The 21,317-nt window shown below is 37.9% G+C and overlaps 3 protein-coding genes and 1 long non-coding RNA gene across 4 annotated transcripts; 2 read left to right on the top strand and 2 right to left on the bottom strand.

The window, feature by feature from the left end:
- The first annotated feature begins 3,692 nt into the window (after nt 1-3,692).
- On the top strand, nt 3,693-6,537 carry LOC116306840 (neuropeptide FF receptor 2-like). Its single transcript, XM_031716960.2, has one exon. It carries the CDS (start codon nt 4,734-4,736, stop codon nt 5,916-5,918), a length of 1,185 nt encoding a protein of 394 aa, XP_031572820.2. The 5' UTR covers nt 3,693-4,733; the 3' UTR covers nt 5,919-6,537.
- Nucleotides 6,538-6,689: 152 nt separating this feature from the next.
- LOC148908805 (glutathione S-transferase Mu 2-like) lies at nt 6,690-15,196 on the bottom strand. Its single transcript, XM_089035095.1, has 11 exons — nt 15,007-15,196; nt 12,894-12,969; nt 12,662-12,726; nt 12,477-12,524; nt 11,254-11,287; nt 10,453-10,502; nt 9,795-9,848; nt 9,176-9,271; nt 8,045-8,134; nt 7,337-7,357; nt 6,690-7,229 (listed from the first exon to the last, which is right to left on the bottom strand). Exons 1-11 carry the CDS (start codon nt 15,043-15,045, stop codon nt 7,119-7,121), a joined length of 684 nt encoding a protein of 227 aa, XP_088891221.1. The 5' UTR covers nt 15,046-15,196; the 3' UTR covers nt 6,690-7,118.
- A 39-nt stretch (nt 15,197-15,235) lies between these two features.
- Nucleotides 15,236-17,818, top strand: LOC148908804 (uncharacterized). The gene is made up of 2 exons (XR_016120700.1): nt 15,236-15,880; nt 17,559-17,818. It is a non-coding gene; the product is annotated as an uncharacterized LOC148908804 (long non-coding RNA).
- On the bottom strand, nt 16,157-21,253 carry LOC116306843 (glutathione S-transferase Mu 3). Its single transcript, XM_031716962.1, has 10 exons — nt 21,109-21,253; nt 20,847-20,922; nt 19,698-19,762; nt 19,393-19,440; nt 18,743-18,826; nt 18,409-18,462; nt 18,024-18,119; nt 17,571-17,660; nt 17,351-17,371; nt 16,157-16,448 (listed from the first exon to the last, which is right to left on the bottom strand). Exons 1-10 carry the CDS (start codon nt 21,142-21,144, stop codon nt 16,365-16,367), a joined length of 654 nt encoding a protein of 217 aa, XP_031572822.1. The 5' UTR covers nt 21,145-21,253; the 3' UTR covers nt 16,157-16,364.
- Nucleotides 21,254-21,317: the final 64 nt, after the last annotated feature.

Here is a 21,317-nt window from a genome sequence, read left to right as displayed (position 1 = left end):
AGCCTCCTAGGGTCCTCTTCTGTGGTATATAATGAAGAACTGCAGTGTCCAACCCACTATCATCACACCAGCACCGCTGAGGTAAGACAACATCATGAAGTTACAACATCTTGTACGGTCAGACAGCATCCGACCAATAGTCTAGGAAAAGAGAAGCGAGCAAATTGACATGATAAGTGAAAATACTCGTCCTCTGTGCCGTCACGGTCACGGCACGACATCGATAAATTTCTCTAATCTTGATAATCTAGCATTTTCATTGACTCGGTAACGGCAGCGAGCGCTCACACTTGTCTAACTCGAAGGATATCATGAAGTCTTTTTCCTTGACTCAGAGATCTATGAGAATTGGAGGCTGCTCCAAACATTCAAAGCGTGCATTGTCACAGCTTGATCGATCAGTATGCGAAGTGTTTTTGTTCGTGAGTTAATTTGCTTTAGAAGTTTTATTTAACTGGTAATCTTTTGGCAAGAATTAATAATCTGTGCATATTCTTATCATATTTCTATGATGTGGCATGGTTGGCATGCGCTGTACGTTATAGCGCTGTCTCTCATTGCTGCGTTTTTCATGCATGGGGTTGCGCCCTCGATTCTCGGAAGTTTTTCTGCACCCTTCGGCTTTTCACGTACCCAGCGTAAAAATCAACATGTGAGTTTAATGATGTGTTTTTGTAAATAGTTAATGTAGTGGTAGTGCATGTGTAGCGAGTCCAACAGAAGAGCCTCCTGACTTCGTGGCATTGGCCTTTTCGCACTGCTGATAATTATTATCTTTGACATATGATGATTTAAACCTTATTAATATCGTAAACTTGATACTAACAAATCATGAAGTTACTCATTAGCAGAAAAAGACTGCGCTAATGTATTTTGTCATCAAGAATGTTCAGGACTTTGTTGTTTCGCCATATTTTCCCATTCGAAGGTCAAAGCAGGTATTTTCCGGACCAAGTGGTATTACCTAATCATTCGTAATTTGTTTAACATGTGCATATGAGAATATTTATGAATATAGATACAACTCAAACAAGGAATATTATTCTCTAGGGAAAGACACGTGGTCTGAAATGGGAAAAACATTACGCCGAAGCTAATCATTTGTTTTTTTTAATGGTGCAAATAAGCGAGTGCGGTGCCCACTGACCTGCGAAGAAATAGCACGTCGTTCTTGGGTTTCCGCTGTTTTTATCTCTTCAGTCCATGTTCGCACAAGACACTTTACTACTCGTTGCAGCTGAAAGTCAAAATCTTCATTTCTGACGCTTTTTCTAATATGGCATTTTTGCAGTGTACTCGTTACAGCTTGTTTAGCAGGTTTTATCGTCTTAGAATTGGTGCATGTATTTTTTGAGAGACCTAGAGTTGACCTAGAATGAAAATATTTCTAAGCAGAAAATAACCACACTAAACAAAATAAATAGTGAATAGTGCAATAAATGATCTTTTTTCACTTTTGAGGTTCAAGACAGAGTCGATCTATAGTGGGAAAAAATATGCTACATCTCATTGCGATGACCTTCACTTTTAAAGTCGTCCGTCGCCAGCTCCTCCCTCTTTGATCCCCGGCCCTCATGAAAGCGTACCACTTAGGTTGCCTGCGTAAGGTTACATCAAGTAACATTTTGCATTTTTTTCAATCAAAGCTGCTGCAAAACTCACATTTTGCTGCGTTCGCAGATTGGAAAATCGAAATTCAAATCATTCAAACTTGGCAGGCACCACATCAGGAGCCAGTAAAATAAACTCATCTGAAAAAATAAATATATACAAGATGTAGAAATTAAAATTTAAGCTTTGGAAAATTTTTTTAAACGAGAAATTGAGAATCTAAAAGTGCCCAGCGAAAATAAAAATGGTTAGTGTTTCGATAAGATATAATAAATATTGTCAAGATAAATTATCTTAAAATCCTAATATATATATATATATCTATATATATGTATATGTATATACTTGCCATGGTTGATGATTCTTCAATTTTCTTGCAAAAAACGGTGTTAAATAAAAGTTGTCAGCCTATATAATAATATGTATAAGCTAATTCTACACTCAAAGACTTCAATTGCATTGTTACGTCATCAGTGTAGTGCCCAGTCATTTATTCTTGCTCGCGCGCGGAAAAGGAAAAAAAAAAAAAGACTGACTAGCCCCAGTGAAAACCGCGCATGCCTTCACAATGCCGTATGCGTGCCTTGCCGTGACCGTGGCGGCGATGTTTTCTAGACTTTTAATTGGCTGATTGCTTTCTTGCGCAATGTGATTGGACTGGCAGTGCCGTGATCTTGGCGTGAGCATGTCCAAGCCATGTTCGTGCGGTGTTCCGAGCATTTGGATGCAGAGTAAATTCTCGTGCAATTTGATTGGTGTGGCGTATGCCATGCCCTGTCACTACCGGGTTTGTGCCGCGCGCTTTTCACACTCATACGAAAACTGCTCTACCAAAGCTTCTTTGTCGCATACCACTTGTACCAAATCATCACTACTCGCTCGTCATTTTGTTGAACTGCGATACCATTTGCTAGCCGCGGAATGCTATGGTTATTCTCCTTATGAAGCGCCGCATGTTGGATCTCGATGAATAATAAATGGCACCAGTAGGGATGCGCATTAAGTGCCCAACTAGTTCGCTGCTATTACCCTATCCTTGACGGATAATCTAATTACGATAATGAAGATGAACTATCTTCCAAGGTCACTATCTTTCCAGACCGTGTTAATGGAGAAGAATAATAATGTTTTTTTAATGTTTATTACCATAAGTGTTTCTTGGGTTAACAAAAGAAACGAGATTGGTAAATAGAATGCGTGACAAATGCGATGTAATAAAAATAATGCTTTATTTAGACATCGTATCTACATCATTAAATATATATACACTTCATGAGAGCCGTGTAAATGTGTACTTTTTACTTTCGAATACAGCTACTTTTCTACTTAAAATTTCCTGACGACAGAAGAGTCACTTAAGATTTCCTGACGACAGAAGAGTCACGACATAATTTGGCGGGTGTTTGTGTTTCAGTTTACCGGGTCAATAATATTTATGAGTTATTCCTCGAGCGAAGAGGCAAAAAGCTTACTTTTTAAGTTATGACTAAACAAACAAACAAATCGCTTGTTGCATCTTTCTTTATTTCGTACGAAAAGGAATAATATTTGATCCCAAAATATTTTTACCTTTTTAAAACAGAGTTTAGATTTCCTAGTTCCATTCATATCTTGCTTTTGCAACTCGTTTTCTTTCTTTCTTTTTTTTTTTTTTTTTTTTTTCTCCCCTACTGAGCTACAAGCTTAATTTAAGCGTTTCATATTGAATGTCAAAGACTTGTTCTTCCGCTTCAAAAGTTTTGAACCTACCGAAGGAAAATCGGTAAATATATATGCACTTTCGTTCAATAAAATTTAAGAATGAATACTTGGTTATTGCATTTTTGATGTGTTGAACTTAAGAACAGGCAATATATGATTTACCACCAGTAGTTTGCGCCCAGTTCGCGACTCCAGAACGATGTGGCAACAATCATTTGTTTACTTTTAAAGCGCAGGGCAAATTAACATGTGTAACGCTTTTTTTTAATTAGATTAAAAAGACATTACCGGACCTTCCGGACTGGTTTGATTACAAAACAAAAAACAAAAAAAAAAAAAAAACACGAGGTTTTGTCTAGTATGTATATAAACAGGGTATGCATTAATGTTTTAACTCAAGATCTCCATCTGAAGGGTCACTGACAAACTGGTCGCGCGTATAATAAATTGTCAAGATAAACTGAGAGGTTTTGGAACCTTTGTACAAACATATTTGAGATTTGTATCCTTGGTGCTAAGGACTAATTTGTACTGAAAATGCCAACACTGTTTGCTCAAAGGCCTAAAAACAGATCATACTTATTATTCATCTCAAGTGTAGAAAAAACCCTAGGGTTTTGTGTCTTTGACCTAAGCTTGGCTTAGCAGGATAAGCGCTTCATATCTACCTGTCTGTCAACCGTTTCTTCGGGATTTCAATGCACTGGGAAAAAAATACATACAGGGATGTCTGCTATTTTCTAAATCAAAGGACACATCTAAGGAAAAAAGGAAAAAATTCATGCAGATCAACTGTTCTTTACAGACACGAGTCAGTGGACAGTGATTGGCAACCTCTTCCAAATCTAAACTAAAAAACGTTCTACAGTATAGAATGAAAAAGAGTGCATCCGCTAAATCTGGAGTCTAATTCTAAACAGATTTTGGCTTCATCGCAAGAGGGTGATATCCGTAAATAGTTAAAATTATCAGGAAACCTTTCTTCGGTTCTTAGCGGTGTGTTTGTCTTCACCGCAATTCTATAGTTACATATGTAAGTATGTGAGCTAACGATACAAACAGACCAGGCATTTGTGATATAGCTTGCGTGCTGTAAGCTGGTAATGGTAAGATTTAAAGAGAAGCTGTACCAGACAAAGAGAAGTGTCGAAAGCAAAACGTCATCTGGTATACTTTGCCAAGCACTACATACGGAATTGCCTTGCAAGGTTAGAAGCTCGTAGTCTCAGTTGCTGCCAACGTAAGCATTGTACGAGTTGAACGACGAATACGATTAACATTCTTTATCAATAACTAAAAGCCCCGAAGAAAAAAAAAACATTGATACCATCTATTAACGGCCAAGGAAAATCACCCCAATTTTTTCAGTGCTTGCAGACCTATACACGGCACATAAAGCTACAAGCTACGACCTTACCATCATGGAGTCAAAAAGCGATGTAAATGCATCCGTTCCAACAAATCATACAGCTGATTTTCCAAGTCTCGGTGAATCGGTAGAGTTCAGATCAATCAAAATCAGTTTCTACTTTTTGATTCTGTTTGGCAGCATCTTTGGGAATGGAATGGTTGCGTATGTCATTTGTTCCACTCGAAAAATGCGCACCTCATCAAACTATCTTATTCTGAACCTGGCTATATGTGACATCTTGACTCCTGTTATTAGCATACCGTTTGATTTTGTACTTGAGGACAACGGCTACGTTTGGCTTTACGGTGGATTTTTGTGCAAGACTCTATGGCCTGCAGCCACCATGACAGCAACTTCATCAGCCTTAACACTGGCGTTGATATCGTTCGACCGATACCGATTGATCATGCATCCTTTTAAGCCTCGTTTGACTTCTAAAGTTATCAAAATTGCAATCATTTGTATTCATATCTTTGCAGCAATTGTAGTTTCACCTTATGCAAGTATGTTGGAGTTGCAGAATGGTTCGTGCTCAGAGGTATGGCCTAATGTTTATAGAAAATGCTACACTGTTGTTTTATTCCTTGTGCAATATGGGATCCCTCTTCCATTTATGGTCAGGATGTACTACCTAGCATTGAAGAATCTCTACAAATCAACCCGCAAAACGTCTATTATGCAAGCGCCGTTCATCGACTTTAGCAAAGATCAAAAAAAGAAGAGTAGAAAAGAGAGGAATGAAAATGCAAATAGAAAAAGGAGATACAGCGAGAGCCAACTAAAAGAAAACCAGTCCAATAAAAAAGCAACGAAAATGTTCATTACAATAGTAACGATTTTTGCTATATTCATGCTTCCAAACCAACTTGTATGGCTTTGGGCAGACTTTGGAGATGGGTTTTCTATTCAAGGTTTCGAAAAAGCAGTCATTATCTGCTGGCTTTTTACGTATTGTAATTCGGTTTTCAACCCGGTGATTTTTACCATCTTCAGTTCCGAATATAGGAATGGTTTTAAAAGGATTCTTACGTATTTGTACGATAAAATGAGTGGTGCACCGAACAAGGAAACCCGAAAGACATCCAATACTTCTCGATGTACGAATATCTCGGTTGCTGACGAACAAAATGGAACGACTTTACGTCTGCCCTTCGATTCTATTGAAAAAAACCTTACGTCAAAATCTGCAAAATAGCATAACATTGAGTTATCAAGCGTCTCACGAGGGAAACTTAATCATTATTTGTATATACTTTAGAGAGAATAATAGAAAAGGTTAATGAATTCCTGGTGTGAAAACTAAAATCACATTAAGGCAATAATCAAATGAAAGTTATTTTGCCTCTAGGCAATCAGTTGGGGTAAAAAAATAATATTTACATAAGTCGTTAAGATTTATGACAGTGGCACAAAAAAAGATTACCAATCCAAGGACTTAGGTTGAAGGAAATTAAATAGAATCAGATGTACGGCGGAGGAGTGAAAAATAGCAATTAGTTTACGAAATTAAAGGTTGTTTTTTTCTGGGTTTTTTTTTTTTTTTCTTTTTTCTTTTCGCGTGGCGTATAGTCACACGTTGTATACTACTTAAAGTTTTCCAATTTGCCAATTCGAAATTTCGTATTGCCATTGTACCTGCACTATTCAAAAGCGAATGAATAAATTTATTCAAAAAGGAAACCTCGTCGCTTTCCTTTCCCGTAGCGGATTTACTTAGGTAATTAAAGAGGATGCTCTCAAAAGAACAAAGCTTTTAAAGTGCATAAATACTGAGGAAGACGGTTTGAAATTTCAACCTCCATGGTAGGCGAATTCCAATCGTTCAACTTTGTTTCCTAGTGAAATGTAAAATACAAGCCTTGTTTTATAAATAGTAGAAATTAAAAGGTCGAGTTAATTTGTTTTGAACGGATTGTGCTATGCATAGACGGAGTATAGTTTGTACAAAATTCTAATAAAACTACCATAGTTTGGGCAAATGTTTAATTATATCATCAATTGATCGGTTGCAAGCATTCTCAAGAGAGTCAAAAGACAAAAGCATGGCGTCCATTGTGGTGCCGTTAACAATGGATGCTCATGAGAAATCTTTTGTTAAATGGCACCAACATGGCCGCGATGACGTAACGTGCAATCGAAGAATAACATATTAATAATTAAAAATAGTGATGAATAATCAAGAGGTAACCCTTTCAAAATTATTTTGAATGTGAAGCTAACGACATATAAAATAAATCACACTTGATAAATTTGTGCCACTTCGTTTTGTATTTACTGGTTAACCTCGTATTAAGATAATCACTTGAAAAGGGTTTATGAACCATGATCGTTTTATATCCATCAAGAATGCAGTCAATAAACACGAATTGCGTTCGGCTGTTTCTCGCTCTTGTTCTTAGTTGCTAGGCCTGGCAATGAACTTGGTTCCCCATTTGGCCATCTTGTTGCTGATTGGACGAGCACTTGACTCTTGAAAAGATAGATATTCTTTCATTCCAGGCAATTCCTGTAATATTAAAAAACAACAACAGATATATGAAGTAAAAAGGCAGGCAGGCAGGCAGGCAGGCAGGCATACATATTACTAGTCTACAAGCAAGAGGTGTTACTTACTGCTATCCTTTTCATGTAGTTCTGCAACAACAAAAATTACAAACGTGTTGTATCAATATTTTATTTCCAGCATAAAAGTAAACCATTGCGCGAAATATCAAATGTTTTCGGACATCTAAACAAATGCATGCATCAAACATTTTGTATTTGCAACATATAACACTCAACTCAAATGTTGCATGTTACTGAGGGGAAAAAACCGGAAAAGCCGAAGAAACTCCCGTAGCAGGAGAGAGAAAAACACATCAGACAAACTCAACTCACATATGATACAAGAATTTACTAATATTTTACAACCATATTCACAACATATAACACTCAACTCGCATGTTGATTGGAAGGAAGGAAACAGGAGAACCCGGAGAAAACCCTCGTGGCAAAAGGGGGAGAACAACAAATCAAAATATCTCGACTCAAATATGATCCAGTCTGCGCTGCTCGAACCTATACCATAGCGGTGAGAGGCAAGCAGTTAACGTCACCCATGCATCAAATAATCCTCTTTATCTTGGGCGCAATGTTTCCCCATTTCAGACCACGTCATTTCCTTGAGAATAGGATTGTTTGATTGAGGCAACATGCGCAACCGTTAAACAAAGAAATGATACTGTAGGGAATGACACATGGTCTGAAATGGGAAAACATTACGCCTGAGATATAAAGGTCTATTAACCGGTACAACAGCTGTCGTGATTACTTGATCCTTACCTTGAGGTTTGGATGCTCATCAAAGACAGTAGGGTCAAGAGTACGAAGCTGGTCCATGGCTTCCCAGAACATGAAGTCAGCGAAAGTGATCTAGAAAGATACCCAAAGATAAAATGATCATAAATTACAGATATGTTGCCAGAGCTTCCAGTCTTAGAGCAGTTTTCGTATGAGTGGGAAACACTGTACTGACTTAAAGCATTATGTACACGGTACGCCATGCCGTAAGATTGAAATGGCTTCCCAAAAGATTGGTTATCGTAAGAGTGGGAAACATACGGTACTGAATTACAGCACGTACACGGTACGACATGCCTAGACATTGAAATGGCTTCCCACTTTCGCATGTGATTCGTCGCAATTACAATTACAGTTTTCGTATGAGTGGGAAACACGGTACTGACTTACGCCACGTACACGGTACACCATGCCGTAACATTGAAATGGCTTCCCATAAGATGGGTTATCGTAAGAGTGGGAAACAAACGGTACTGACTTACAGTACGTACACGGTACGACATGCCGCGACATCGAAATGGCTTCCCATAAGAATGGTTGTCGTAAGAGTGGGAAACAAACGGTACTGAATTACAACACGTACACGGTACGACATGCCAAGACATCGAAATGGCTTCCCGTAAGAATGGTTATCGTAAGAGTGGGAAACATACGGTACTGAATTACAGCACGTACGCGGTACGACATGCCGCGACATTGAAATGGCTTCCCACTTTCGCATGTGATTCGTCGCAATTACAACGCGTAGTTACGGCTACGGTAAGATACGATACGGCTACAGTACGACTACGAATTTGAAGCTTTCGGACCGAAGGAAAGCAGTGGATGAGTATAGTAAGTCAAGTGTATTAATGTTACTGCAATTTTCATAAACATGCGAACTCTGTGTCTCCCAGTTGCAGCCAGAAATTTGGTCTTTCGCTGCCGTCAATCAAACCTAATCAGTCGGTACCTCATACTACCTCATATTTTTGACTGGCGGCAGCGAAAAAACAAATTTTAGCGTGCAACTCGGAGGCACAGAAGTCGCATGTCTATGAAAATTGCACCAATATTGTATAGTTATTTAACGATCAAGCTATTCTTGTAAACTAGTATTTTTATTCAGCTCACATCCTGGCCTGTCATGTAAGGTTTCTCTCCCAGATAGTTAGCAAATCTTTTGACGTTGGTGCGAATGTTCTTCAAGTATACTTTGATATCTTCGTCCTACGATACGGAAAATACACCTCGTTAGCTTGAGCATAATGTTTTTACAGGCAGACCACGTGTCATTCTCTTGAGAACAAGATTCTTTGTTTGAGCTGTATGGATGTTTGTCTTCTCATGTGCCACTGTTAAGCAAAGAAGTGATACTCTAGGAAATGACGCTTGCTCTGAAATGGGAACGCATAACGCCCAAGCTTAAGAGCTCTGTATCAGTGGCAAGAATAAAACTACAAGACAGCAGAGTATTTCCTATAGTACCTTTTTTCCTTCTCTGTTTGAATTCTTCATTCTTTCTTTAATTTCTTCCTTCCCTCCTTCCATCCTTTCTTCCTTGCTTGCTTTCTTCCTTCCTTCCTTTCTTTCTTCCTTTCTTCCTTTCTTAATTCATTCCTCCTGCCTACTTCCTTCTTTCCTTCATTTATTTATGCCCTCCTTTTCTTCTTCCTTCGTTCCTACCATCCTTTCTGCTTTCATTTATTCATTCTTTAGTTCGTTATTTCTTTTTCTTATTTCTATTACTTACAAAATTCTGGCAGAAGTAGGTTGCCTTGACAAAACCCAGGATGAAATCTAAAGACTACGAAAAGAAAATCGCTGTTTTTAATAAAACTAAAAGAATAATCCACTACAACTCTATCATTACCGACACCGCTTTCATTACCCGCAACAGCCAGCATCATTACCTCCACCATCACTGCTATCATCATAATCACCATTACCCGAAACAGCCAGTATCACTACTTCCACCATCACTGCCATCATCATCATCACCATTACCACTAACAACCAGCATCACTACCTCCACCATCACCGCCATCATCATTATCACCATCATCACCGCCATCATCATCACCACCATCATCATCACCATTACCCCTAACAACCAGCATCACTACCTCTACCATCACTGCCATCATCATCATCACCATTACCCCAAACAACCAGCATCATTATCTCCACCATCACTGCCATCATCATCATCATCATCATCACCGCCATCAGCATCATCCCAATAACCATCACTGCCACCATCATCACTACCATCACCGCCATCATCATCATCACCATCAGCAGTAACAACACCAATGTATGTATTATGGTCATCTGTTATCATCTCGGATCGAAGTACTGATGAAGCTCATAAATCACTATAATATTTTATCGTGCCAATTGTGACTCACTTCTAGACTAAGGCAATCACAGAACGCTCTTTGTTCTACGGTTTTTCCACCTGAGAAAAGAACAATTAGAGTAAAAAATCAAGCAATGTTTCTACCAGGATCATAAACCATTGTAATTTGAATAAGCTACACTTTTTTGATCCTGAATGATGTTAGAGTGAAGGTATTTAACCCGTTAAATAAAAAAGGTTAGTCAACGTGTAAAAGTCAAATACCGTATTTACTCGAATAAGCGCCCCGGAGCTTATTAAAATTTTCACGTCTAGAACGGGGCGCTTATTCGGCGGATGCGCTTATCGAGGGAGGCGCTTATTTAATGGGAGGAAACGCGTACACAACTGTCAAAGTATGCTTTTCTTTAGTATCAATGTTATACTACTACAACAGTACTGGTATTAGTATACTATAACGAGAAGAAGCACTTATGTTAATTTTCTATATATTAACGTGGTGTACATGTGTTCTATCAACTTTTGTTCATTAAAATGTGAGCGATTTAGTCAGATTGTAGCAATATGCACAATTCTCCGAATAAGCGCCCCCTTAATGTGCGACGCGCTTATTCGGGGGAGGCGCTTATTAATTTTTTTGTCCAATGAGGGCGCTTATTCGGGGGAGGCGCTTATTCGAGTATATACGGTAGACACAAAAGAAAACAATGGAATTCGGGCCTACTAACGCGCATTAGTCCTATATCTATTTCACGGGTTAAGTGGCTTCACTATGATCTCTTGCATTCGACTTGAGAAAGATAACGTGCTTTTTTAAATATTGACTTGTTACGATAAGAGCGGTACTTACAAAGATCATGTTTGCTTGCGATGTGTCGCATTATCTAGAAATGAATGAAAAGTAACAAGTAAAAAAAAATTTCTGGTCACAATTAAAAAAGCTGTTCTATTACTTAAATTATGCAGAAAGAAAACAAATGTAAAGATGAAGTTTTCCATGATGTTCTCTCTATTTTGCGAAGCAGGCGCCTGTGCGCGGATGGCGTTAGCAACGTACCAAGTTTACTGATACAGCACAGTTTTAAACAAATCAGAGCGCGCCATAACGCGGTGACGATTACAAACTTCTAAAGCGAGCCTTTAAACTAAATAAAGTCGTCCTTGTTTTACTCCAGAGGGTAGCCAGTGGCTAACAAACCTGTGGCGCTCATCACATGATTAAATAAATTTTAGAAAAACCCTCGCCCAAAGATTCAAGTGATCCGAGCAAATCCGCCTAGGTACGAGTCCCAGTTTCTTTTGAGAAAGCGAAATTAGTGCATTGTGGTCTAGCTTGGGTATAAACATCTTTTGTTCATCATGCCTTATATGGTGTTGTTTTTAATGAATCTAGATCATAATGCATCTTGTTATTGAAGTAAGAAAAGTTGTATAGTTTGAGAAAATCCATCTTGTTATGATAGACCATTTCAAACCATGTGTCATTCTCTTGAGAATAAGATTCTTTGTTATAGTTGTATCCATATTCATGTGTCTTATTCTCATGTGCAACCGTTAAACACTGAAATACTACTCTAGGGAATGACACATGGTCTGAAATGAGAAAACAATACACCCAAGCTAAAGAGGTCTGTACCCCAAAACCATTAAACAAAGAAATAATACTCTAGGGAATGACACGTGGTCTGGAATGAGAAAACAATACACCCAAGGTAAAGAGGTCTGTACCCCAAAACCATTAAACAAAGAAATGATACTCTAGGGAATGACAAGTGGTCTGAAATGGGAAAGCATTGCGCCTAAGCTAAAAGAGTCTTTTATGTCGGAGATTCAAAGTTAATAAAGAGTTTTAGATTGACTTTTTTCTTCCCGCAAACGGCAAACGTTACCACGTTTTCATCGTTTTTTGTTGTATTTTACTTTACCTGATGCAAACTTTCATTTCACAAAAAAAAATATTCTTTTGTTTTTCTACTACTTGGATTTTTTTGCGATTCCTTTTCAGTTATTTAGAAGAATTTTTCACTGATCAACTGGCGTCAATCTAAAACTCTCTAATATAAGTATACTTACTGCTAGACTTTGGGTAAACTTCAAATCTCCTTCAACGTAGTAAGGTAACTAATAATTGGAGAAGAAGAAAAATTAGCACTACAGAAACGTGAAAAAATACTCTCTTAAGAGTGATTTTCTCTTGAGTCGGCCGAATCGGAATTCGTCGGAAGTAGTTCATACGGCTGAAGCATTTTGTTATTTACATTTGGGAATGGAAGACCAAGTTTTTCCTTTACAGAAAGCCAGCCATCCTTGTTATAGTCTGGACCTGCGCACAATAACAAAGAAACTATGAATAAGTTGCATGCATCGTTGCCAAACAAGACTACAAAGAACAGTTAGCCGTCAGTAAGTCGTGCCCTGACTTCGCGTTGGTGAAAATAAAGGTAACTTTCAATGCATGTTTGTGTTATCCCCTTCCGTCACGCAACTTACCATCTCCAGTAACGTATTCCACTAGTTCGTAGTCGGTCTTAGTGTAGTTCAACAAGTATAAGATGCCTTCAGCGAGCTGCAGACAAAACAAAATGATTAGATCACAGCCTTCCTTACAAGAAAAGCAAGTAAAAGCAAACGTTACTCTCAAATGCGCATGCCTGCCGTATTAGAAACCTCTACGAAGCCCATGTACTTTTCTATTCTGGGAACTATTTTCAAGTCTTATTTTTCTAAATTAAAAAAACATTCCGAATCATTTTAAGTTTTTCTAGCATCACGCTTGTTAAGGATGTGTATCTTTATTCTACACTAACGGAGTGTCCCTAAATAATTTAGTTCAAATTATAGAATTAAAATAAAACGTATCATCACTTTAAATATTTATGTTTACCGCAAGCAAACGGCCGCTTGGGGCATAAATTAGTCTTTCAAGTACACCTTTTGCTGTTCATTAACAGAAAATGTACATTCATTTGTGCCAATAGTTGTATCAATAACGTGTAATGTACTTTCATCAACACCACAAGTAACATCATTAGCGCGGATCAACTTTCAATAACGATAATTGAATATGCGTGTACATTCATAGGCATCAATGGACAATCAATAGCGCGTTTGTACATTCATATGCGCGAATTGTATTTTCTTGTGTGCGAAATTCAACTTCAATTAAACCAAAATGACAAACAATTGCATTTATGGACAATCATTTACCCAAAAGTGAAAATTCATTAGTGCTATTAGCATAATCATTGACAATCAATAACGCGCTTGGACAATCATGAGGGTCAACGTTATATTCTATAGCGTGGTTCGACAAACATTTGCATGATTCGAATGAACAATAAGAGAAATAAAACAATCATTAGCGATGTTCTTTTTTATCACTTTAAAACATATAAAAAGCTCAGGAAACTGCCTCCATAATAGCGGCTGCGTAGGAGAATAGCAATTAGCTCACTTAAAGCAGCAATTAAAGCCGACATCAGCCGTCCAGAGATCCAACAACATACGAACTATCGGGCTAAGGCAAGACGAAAAGAGATTGCTCTAGGTCACTACAGAAAGCAGTTGCTAATGGAAGGGTTCCAGAGAAATGTGGCAACCATCGCTATCGCTAAATGTGATCAGTGGTTCAGATATATGCAAACGTATTTGCCACGATGTATAAATGGCGAAGAAATTGAAGGCTAAAATAGTTTTTTTTTAAAAATCGCTAATGATTGTTTTATTTCTCTTATTGTTCATTCGAATCATGCAAATGTTTGTCAAACCGCGCTATAGAATATAACGTTGACCCTCATGATTGTCCAAGCGCGTTATTGATTGTCAATGATTATGCTAATAGCACTAATGAATTTTCACTTTTGGGTAAATGATTGTCCATAAATGCAATTGTATGTCTTTTGGTGTTATTGAAGTTGAATTTCGCGCACAAGAAAATACATTCCGCGCATATGAATGTACGAACGCGCTATTGATTGTCCATTGATGCCTATGAATGTACACGCATATTCAATTATCGTTATTGAAAGTTGATCCGCGCTAATGATGTTACTTGTGGTGTTGATGAAAGTACATTACACGTTATTGATACAACTATTGGCACAAATGAATGTACATTTTCTGTTAATGAACGGCAAAAGGTGTAGTTAATAATTTATTGAACATTCTTGGGTCACGAATTTGAATCTTAATACGCAAGAAAGATTTCTAGACTTTGGTACTGTATCGTCAGTCACTGACGAACGGGTTGTCAATCTTTCGAAACAAGGTTATAAAAAGCTATGGGATACGATACTACTGAAAATTTAAAATGGAAAAGTTTTATAAGCTTGTATTCATTGTATATATGAAAAAGAATGTCAGTTTTCAAAATAAACATATCGCGTTGCAAATCATTCCTTCTTCATTGAATGTTAGAAAATCTCCAATTATTGCTAAAAACATTCAAGTTTTGAGCGCGAAAAAGGTCTTAAACTCGACGAAACAATCCTAGGCTGTACAGTCTACATTTCCAAAACCTTTGCACAAGAATGTAAACACAAAATTTACTAAACTACCAGTATAAGAAATAAATTAGTTTTCGTAGATTTTTATGACCACTTACCCCACGGACATTCCAGTATCCAATAGCTGGTTTCGACATTTCAGATGTGCTGTTCAAAGCTCCAAAAGTTTTCCACGCGAATATTTAGGAGTTCAGTGCACTGCGGAATTCTGGCGAATGACGACCCCAGCTACTGTAACTTTGATTGAGTAGAGCGGGAGGCTGTCAAAATCCGGGATTCCAATTCGTCAAACTACCAGGTCAAACGTGTAAAACGGGTTATCTTGAAAGTACTTTTACTCGTACATGGTAAAGATCCAGTTGAAACGCAAGTATAATATCAAAAAATTTGGTGGAAGTTTCTCGAAACGATTGTATGTTAGGATTCGTAATCATGAATTGTTCCGGATTACAATGTAACATCAGGGGAAATCCTTTAGATGTTTCAAAGCTTACCTCGGCGAGAGCACAACTCGAATCGCACGTTCACCTGATATCACGCAAGTCAGTCGATAACTTAATATATAATCAGGAAATAACCTGTTTGAAGGATCTAACCTGGACGTCTAAACCTGTAGGAAAATTGATCGTACAAGGGACGAAACAAAATGTCAAAAATGTTAAATCTCAGCTCAAATATCTTTTTCAATTTTACTCCAAAGACTGAACGTTGATCCCAATACATAAGACAAGTTCTAGTAAATATGGCGAAGAATGTAGTCAAAGGAATATAATCTTTCAAAGAATCTAGTCCGGCAGATGCTTCCTTGGAGCTACCCTGCGAGCAGAGGTTTTTTTTCTGACCCTCCGTGGAGCCTCTGCTCGCAGGGTACCTTGGAGCATTCATAAAATTGCGAAGCTGAATACGCAGCTGTAGTCCTGGCATCGATCCATTGCTTCCATTCATCGGACCCTCGATCATTTGTGAGTACAGGTAATTTAATAAATAGTTAAAATATGGGGGAAAATGGAATTTGAAAAATCAAACTCTACGTAAATATGTTCAGTGTTAGACGAAATGAAATACAGGTACAGAAAAGGAAATAATTTTGAGCATGTAGCTTAGTAGTCTCCCTCGCATCCGTTTTTAGTGTCGGTCGTCACGCAACGCTACGGATGCGAGGGAGACTAGTAGCTTAGCTCAGTACGTGAGAACGGCGATCTTTCAAGCAGCAATTTAAAGAATTATAAATAATACTAAGAAACACGGTACTTTTTCAATGGGTCAAACCTTTTTAATTTGCCAAAAGCTTTTCCTTGTTGACTTAATAGGAGGGTCATGAAATTCTTACTGAGCGAAAGGGGGACGGCTAAAATCATTTTTTAAAAAGTTTCCTGTGAATCCCCCCGCATTCCCCTGAGAATTCCCCTAAAAATATTCTTGTCATTACATTAAAACTAATCTGTGATATCGCAATTCATCGGAATTTAGCGATCGTATTATTGATAGGTCGAGAAATGAAGTCGTCACTCTTCATGTAGGCTGCAATGGCAGGCAATGCCTGGGGAAAAATCAATAGAAATAACTGGCATTACAGATTCGTGCTTATAGGTTTATGGAGAATTCATATTGCAAATTACACAAGTGGCTTTAGCACGTAATGCGCCGTCTCTCGAAATTTCAAATCAATAGGTAAGTCCCGTTCAATACGCAGCTCTACTCTTGTAGCAAACCTAATTGATGAAATGGTGTATAAATCAGAGGCCGTCCAGTCTCGCATAATGCGGCAAGCCCTTGCCAACTTAACGTGTTTGCCTTATGAAATTGAAACTGCAGGTATAAAGCCAAACTGACTCATAAGCAACGAACAGTCACGTGCTGATTTATCACTTTGCTAACGAATCAATAGTCCCCTTCACAGTTCCCTTTAATAGTCTCCCTGAGTAGGGGAGAAAGCGTTGCGTGACGACATTGAAAGGTAGGCATCTTTGCATTGAAGCGAGACGAACGGTGAGCTTGCAATGATAGAGACCTTTTCAACACCTTGGACAATTATTCACCTGTCTCTATCACTCCAAGCTGACTTTCCTCTCACTTCGATGCAGACAATGATGCAAAGGCACGGCTAGCTTTCAAGATGGAGCAGGGAACTGAAGTCTCCCACTAGCTATTCAGCCAAAGGTTTTCTTTTTGCCATCTAGTAACATGCATGTGATTATTTCCTGCAAATGGCCTATTTGCCGTACTTAGTTTATCGATTACGTGCGGCACAAGAGCCTAATTTAGTTCGAAAAATTATACGTTTGCCATCTGAATCAGCAGTTGCTCCAAAACAATTGAATAGAGCGGCGTATGAACGGGCCTAACGCACACAAATGCTCGGGACCGCGCGCACTAACGTTTTCCCCCAGACAGAAAACAGAAACGGTTTTCTATTTCATTTTATATATATATAAGACTTACCTCAATACGCTCAAGATATGCCTAAAAATCGAAGACCAAACTATAGGTTAGCGACAATTATACCAAAATAGAAAATGCAGTCGTGTAATAAGTAGAACAATCAAGAGAATACACTTGCATAATAGGCATAATAATCAAGAGAATGTGCTCGTGCAATATCCACACGATTTGCAAATGCAAACGCATTATGTTATTTGTATATTCACAGCAGAATCCCTACCTTAAGATTCGCATGGGGCTCCAACAGAGAAGCATCAAACACCTTGTGATGATCAAGAGTTTCGTACAGCATAAAGTCCACGAATGTGATCTGGGATAAAATAATGATTCAATGATACTGAAACTTTAACGATATCAAATAGTATATGAAGATCTGTAGATGGAGTTTGAAAGAGCAGAAGGAACGCTGATTATTAATCTTCTCTATGGTGTTATGGACACCCTGAATAAATATCATCATCATTATCATCATCATCATCATTATTATCATTATTATTATTATCATTATTATCTGCTAACTTATTTATTTACCACGATGAGCAAAAACTTGTTGATGCAACTGCATGAGCATTAGTTGCATCCTGACTTAATTGCTTTAATTTGCATTGGCATTGGTTTTGGCATGGAGTTAATTTGACATCTTTTTTTAGTTTCTGGACTAATTTTTATTCACCTTGTCTCCAACAAGATACTTCTTCTCACCAAGGAAGTCTGCAAACGCTTTGATTTTAGGAACGACATTTTTGAGATATTTTGGCTTTTCTTCATCCTAATTAGAGAAAAATAAATAAATGAATTATGATAGAAATAGAAAAAATTTATATATCCTTGTAGTTGCTATCTTATTTGAGTAAGTTGATTTTTGGTTCTCTCCTGCTCTTTGTTTTTCTTTCCTCCACATTCCGTGCTTTTGCTAAGCGAAAGTCCTCTGCAAAATCCAATATTTCCAACTAAAGTACAATAACAATGGATTTTTTTTGGGCCAAAGTTACTCGATCATTCATAGCTTCCTAGCTGGTATATTTATTGGCGTCTTACATAATCATGAATATACTTACAAAGTTTTCACTGCGGTAGCACAGTGCAGAGAAACCAGACCGAAAATCCTGTATCTGACAATAAATAAATATATATATATATAGATTCAACAGGCACAGCTTAGAATAACAGCTGGTCAGGCATCGGTCATGCTGACCAATAAGTTAGTTTTAGCTTGGCCATACTATGTTTCTGACTCAACATTACCAGTTGGTCAAAGCGACTGGACGCCATAAAATGACATGTATATAATTGTCAGATGACTGGCCCTATTCTTAACTCTTAATAGGAATAGTGTGGATACTATTTTCAAACTCTATGCAATCTAGATAGAACAAGCCATAGCTACTGTACCTGATTTTCCATCATGTCCACTATGATTCTCTCTTTCTCTGTCTCACCACAAAGATTTTTCTTCCTTGCAATGTGACGAAGAATCTGAAAAATATTTAGGATTGAATGAGACATCAATGAATCAATAAATAAGTTCAAAAATAGTCTGCGGAAAAAGATGTTTTTCTAGTTCCAAATTAACGCTGTGTTCCTTGATTACAGACTCATTAACTCATGCTTAGCCTTGTATATCAGTGTCTAAGTATTCACAAATACCAACGGTAAGGTAAAGATTAGAATGTACAACGTCAACAATACAAACACTTTGAAATTCCACAGACCTTCACTGGAACACATGAATATTCTGTACTGTGAAAATCAAGGCTAACCCTGGGTAAATGAATCTGATAGTCCAGGAACACAGGTCTATTTCAGCTTTATGTTTCCTTTGATGTTTCTGAAGTCAGTCCTTTGTCAGAGTAAAGTTTTCTTTGCTTAGTAAACTCTAGCTCCCCCCCCCCCCCCCCCCCCCATAATTAGTAATCATAAATTCAGTGGGAGAAAGCCAGTATTTGCACGAAATGCCGTAATGCCTCATGATTCAACCAGGAGTTAATTAACTATTAACAATGTCTGGGTTAAACTTTGCAACCGTGATAATGTGTACTTACAGCACCACTTTGGGTAATCTTGATGTCACCATCAATGTAATAGGGAAGCTGGAATGATAAATAATCAGCAACCATTAAACCAGTTATATATATTAAGCAGACACTTAGAACCCAATATTTATTTATGCACTCCCTCCCTCCCCCTCCTGGTCCACTAAAAATGACACTACTACATCCTTATTTTGATGCTGAGGTCCACATGTATTCCAGGCTACAATATATGTCACACCCATCTGCTATTAGAATTTAGTAGCTAAAGAACACAGGTACGTATACCAGGGCATTTAAATATTCTTTAAACTTACATTTGGGAAGTCAAGTCCAAGGGTGAACTTTTCTTTCAACCAGCTTTCTCTGCTGTAATCTGGGGCTGCAGTTGGTAAATTATAGAGATGTCATTTCAAACATACCGTAAATCCTCTATTTAGGCCCCTGGGGGGTTTATTTATTTCAGGCACGTTTGAGGTAGGGCTTATTGCAGAGGGGGGGCTTAATCGAGAGGGGGGGCTTATTGATTTAGTCGAAACGCAGTATGTAATATGATTGTAACTCAGGATTAAATGGAACCATTACTATTGACCGTCTTGCATAATCTATATGTTATAGTGATGTACATGGCATTTTTATTATTTGATTCACCTGTGTTAGTCTCTCAAGTATAATTTATGATTATTGTGAATAGCAAAACTAAAACATGGTAACATTAACAAAGCAAGCTAAAAAGAAATGTTCTGAACAACCAAGACTTTAATAAATCACCTTTAATCAGTACATGTGATTCTATAGTTGTGAAAGGGGGAGGGGGGGGGGGGTGTAACAAATTTCTTCCTTTAAAAAGGGGGGGCTTATTAGAGAGGGGGGGCTTATTTGAGAGGGGGGGCTTATTTGAGAGGGGGGGCTAAATAGAGGATTTACGGTAATGCAATACACTGATCGAAAAAATGACAGAATGCGAAGAAAGAAGTAATGAAAAAAGAAAAAAAGGAATGAAAGAAAGATGGAATGCTCTCCCCACTTTAAAAACTGTTCTGCCCTCCCTGTTGGTGCACAATAAATGACATATGGTTGCAGGAAAAAGAGGTACAATAGACCTCTTCACCTTCGTATGCAAATACTCCATTTTACAGTTCCGTTCAATGACCATGAATAATAGTTCCAAGCCGAGGTTGGAGTTGCCGTGCATGATAAAAAGTATAGTTTTGCTATGCACGGAAACTCCAGCCTCAACTTACAACTATTATTTGTGGTCACTGAACGGAACTGTAAAATGGAGTATTGCCCATTTCAGACCACGTGACATTCCCTTGAGAATTGTTCTTTTATGACGAACATGTTAAAATATTTACCCATGAAAGAATCAACTCCCAAGAGTGGCGTCACATATGGTCTGAAATGTGCACAAACACACACAAAAAAAAGAAACGAAGCTGAAAAGGTCTATTCAACTCACTTACCAGGGCCACAACTGTATCGCTTGTCTTCAAACTCCATTCCAACATAATGCATTAACAGACGAATTGGTTGGGCAAGCTGCATAAAAGGAAAACAAATAAGTTAATAACTGCTCCTTTATTCAGAACGTTTCTTGGGTATACACAAATAATCAATCAAGATAGTATAATCTGAACGCATACAGTATGTTGGCCACGTGTACACGTTTCTCCTCCTTCAAAGATGAAAATAAATGTCGAAAATGTTCAAATCTATAATACTTACCCCTCTGATATCCCAGTATCCGAAAATAGGAGCCATCTTCAGTGTGATTTGTGAGATTTTTTCCTACCTGTATTATAGCAACTTATAGAATGTCTATCAATGGTGGTATTGAAATTATGGGTTCCCTGTGGTTTACGGGATTTGAATGTGCGAACGTTTTTTGGGTACATATTTAACTAAAATCTACGGAAGCCCTGGAGGGACATTCA

Source organism: Actinia tenebrosa, unplaced genomic scaffold (genome assembly GCF_029948245.1).
Source record: "Actinia tenebrosa isolate PJP-AT-01 unplaced genomic scaffold, QUT_ActTen_1.0 PGA_scaffold3__52_contigs__length_22856419, whole genome shotgun sequence".
Lineage (NCBI taxonomy): Eukaryota > Metazoa > Cnidaria > Anthozoa > Actiniaria > Actiniidae > Actinia > Actinia tenebrosa.
This window is presented reverse-complemented; position numbering and strand designations above follow the sequence as displayed.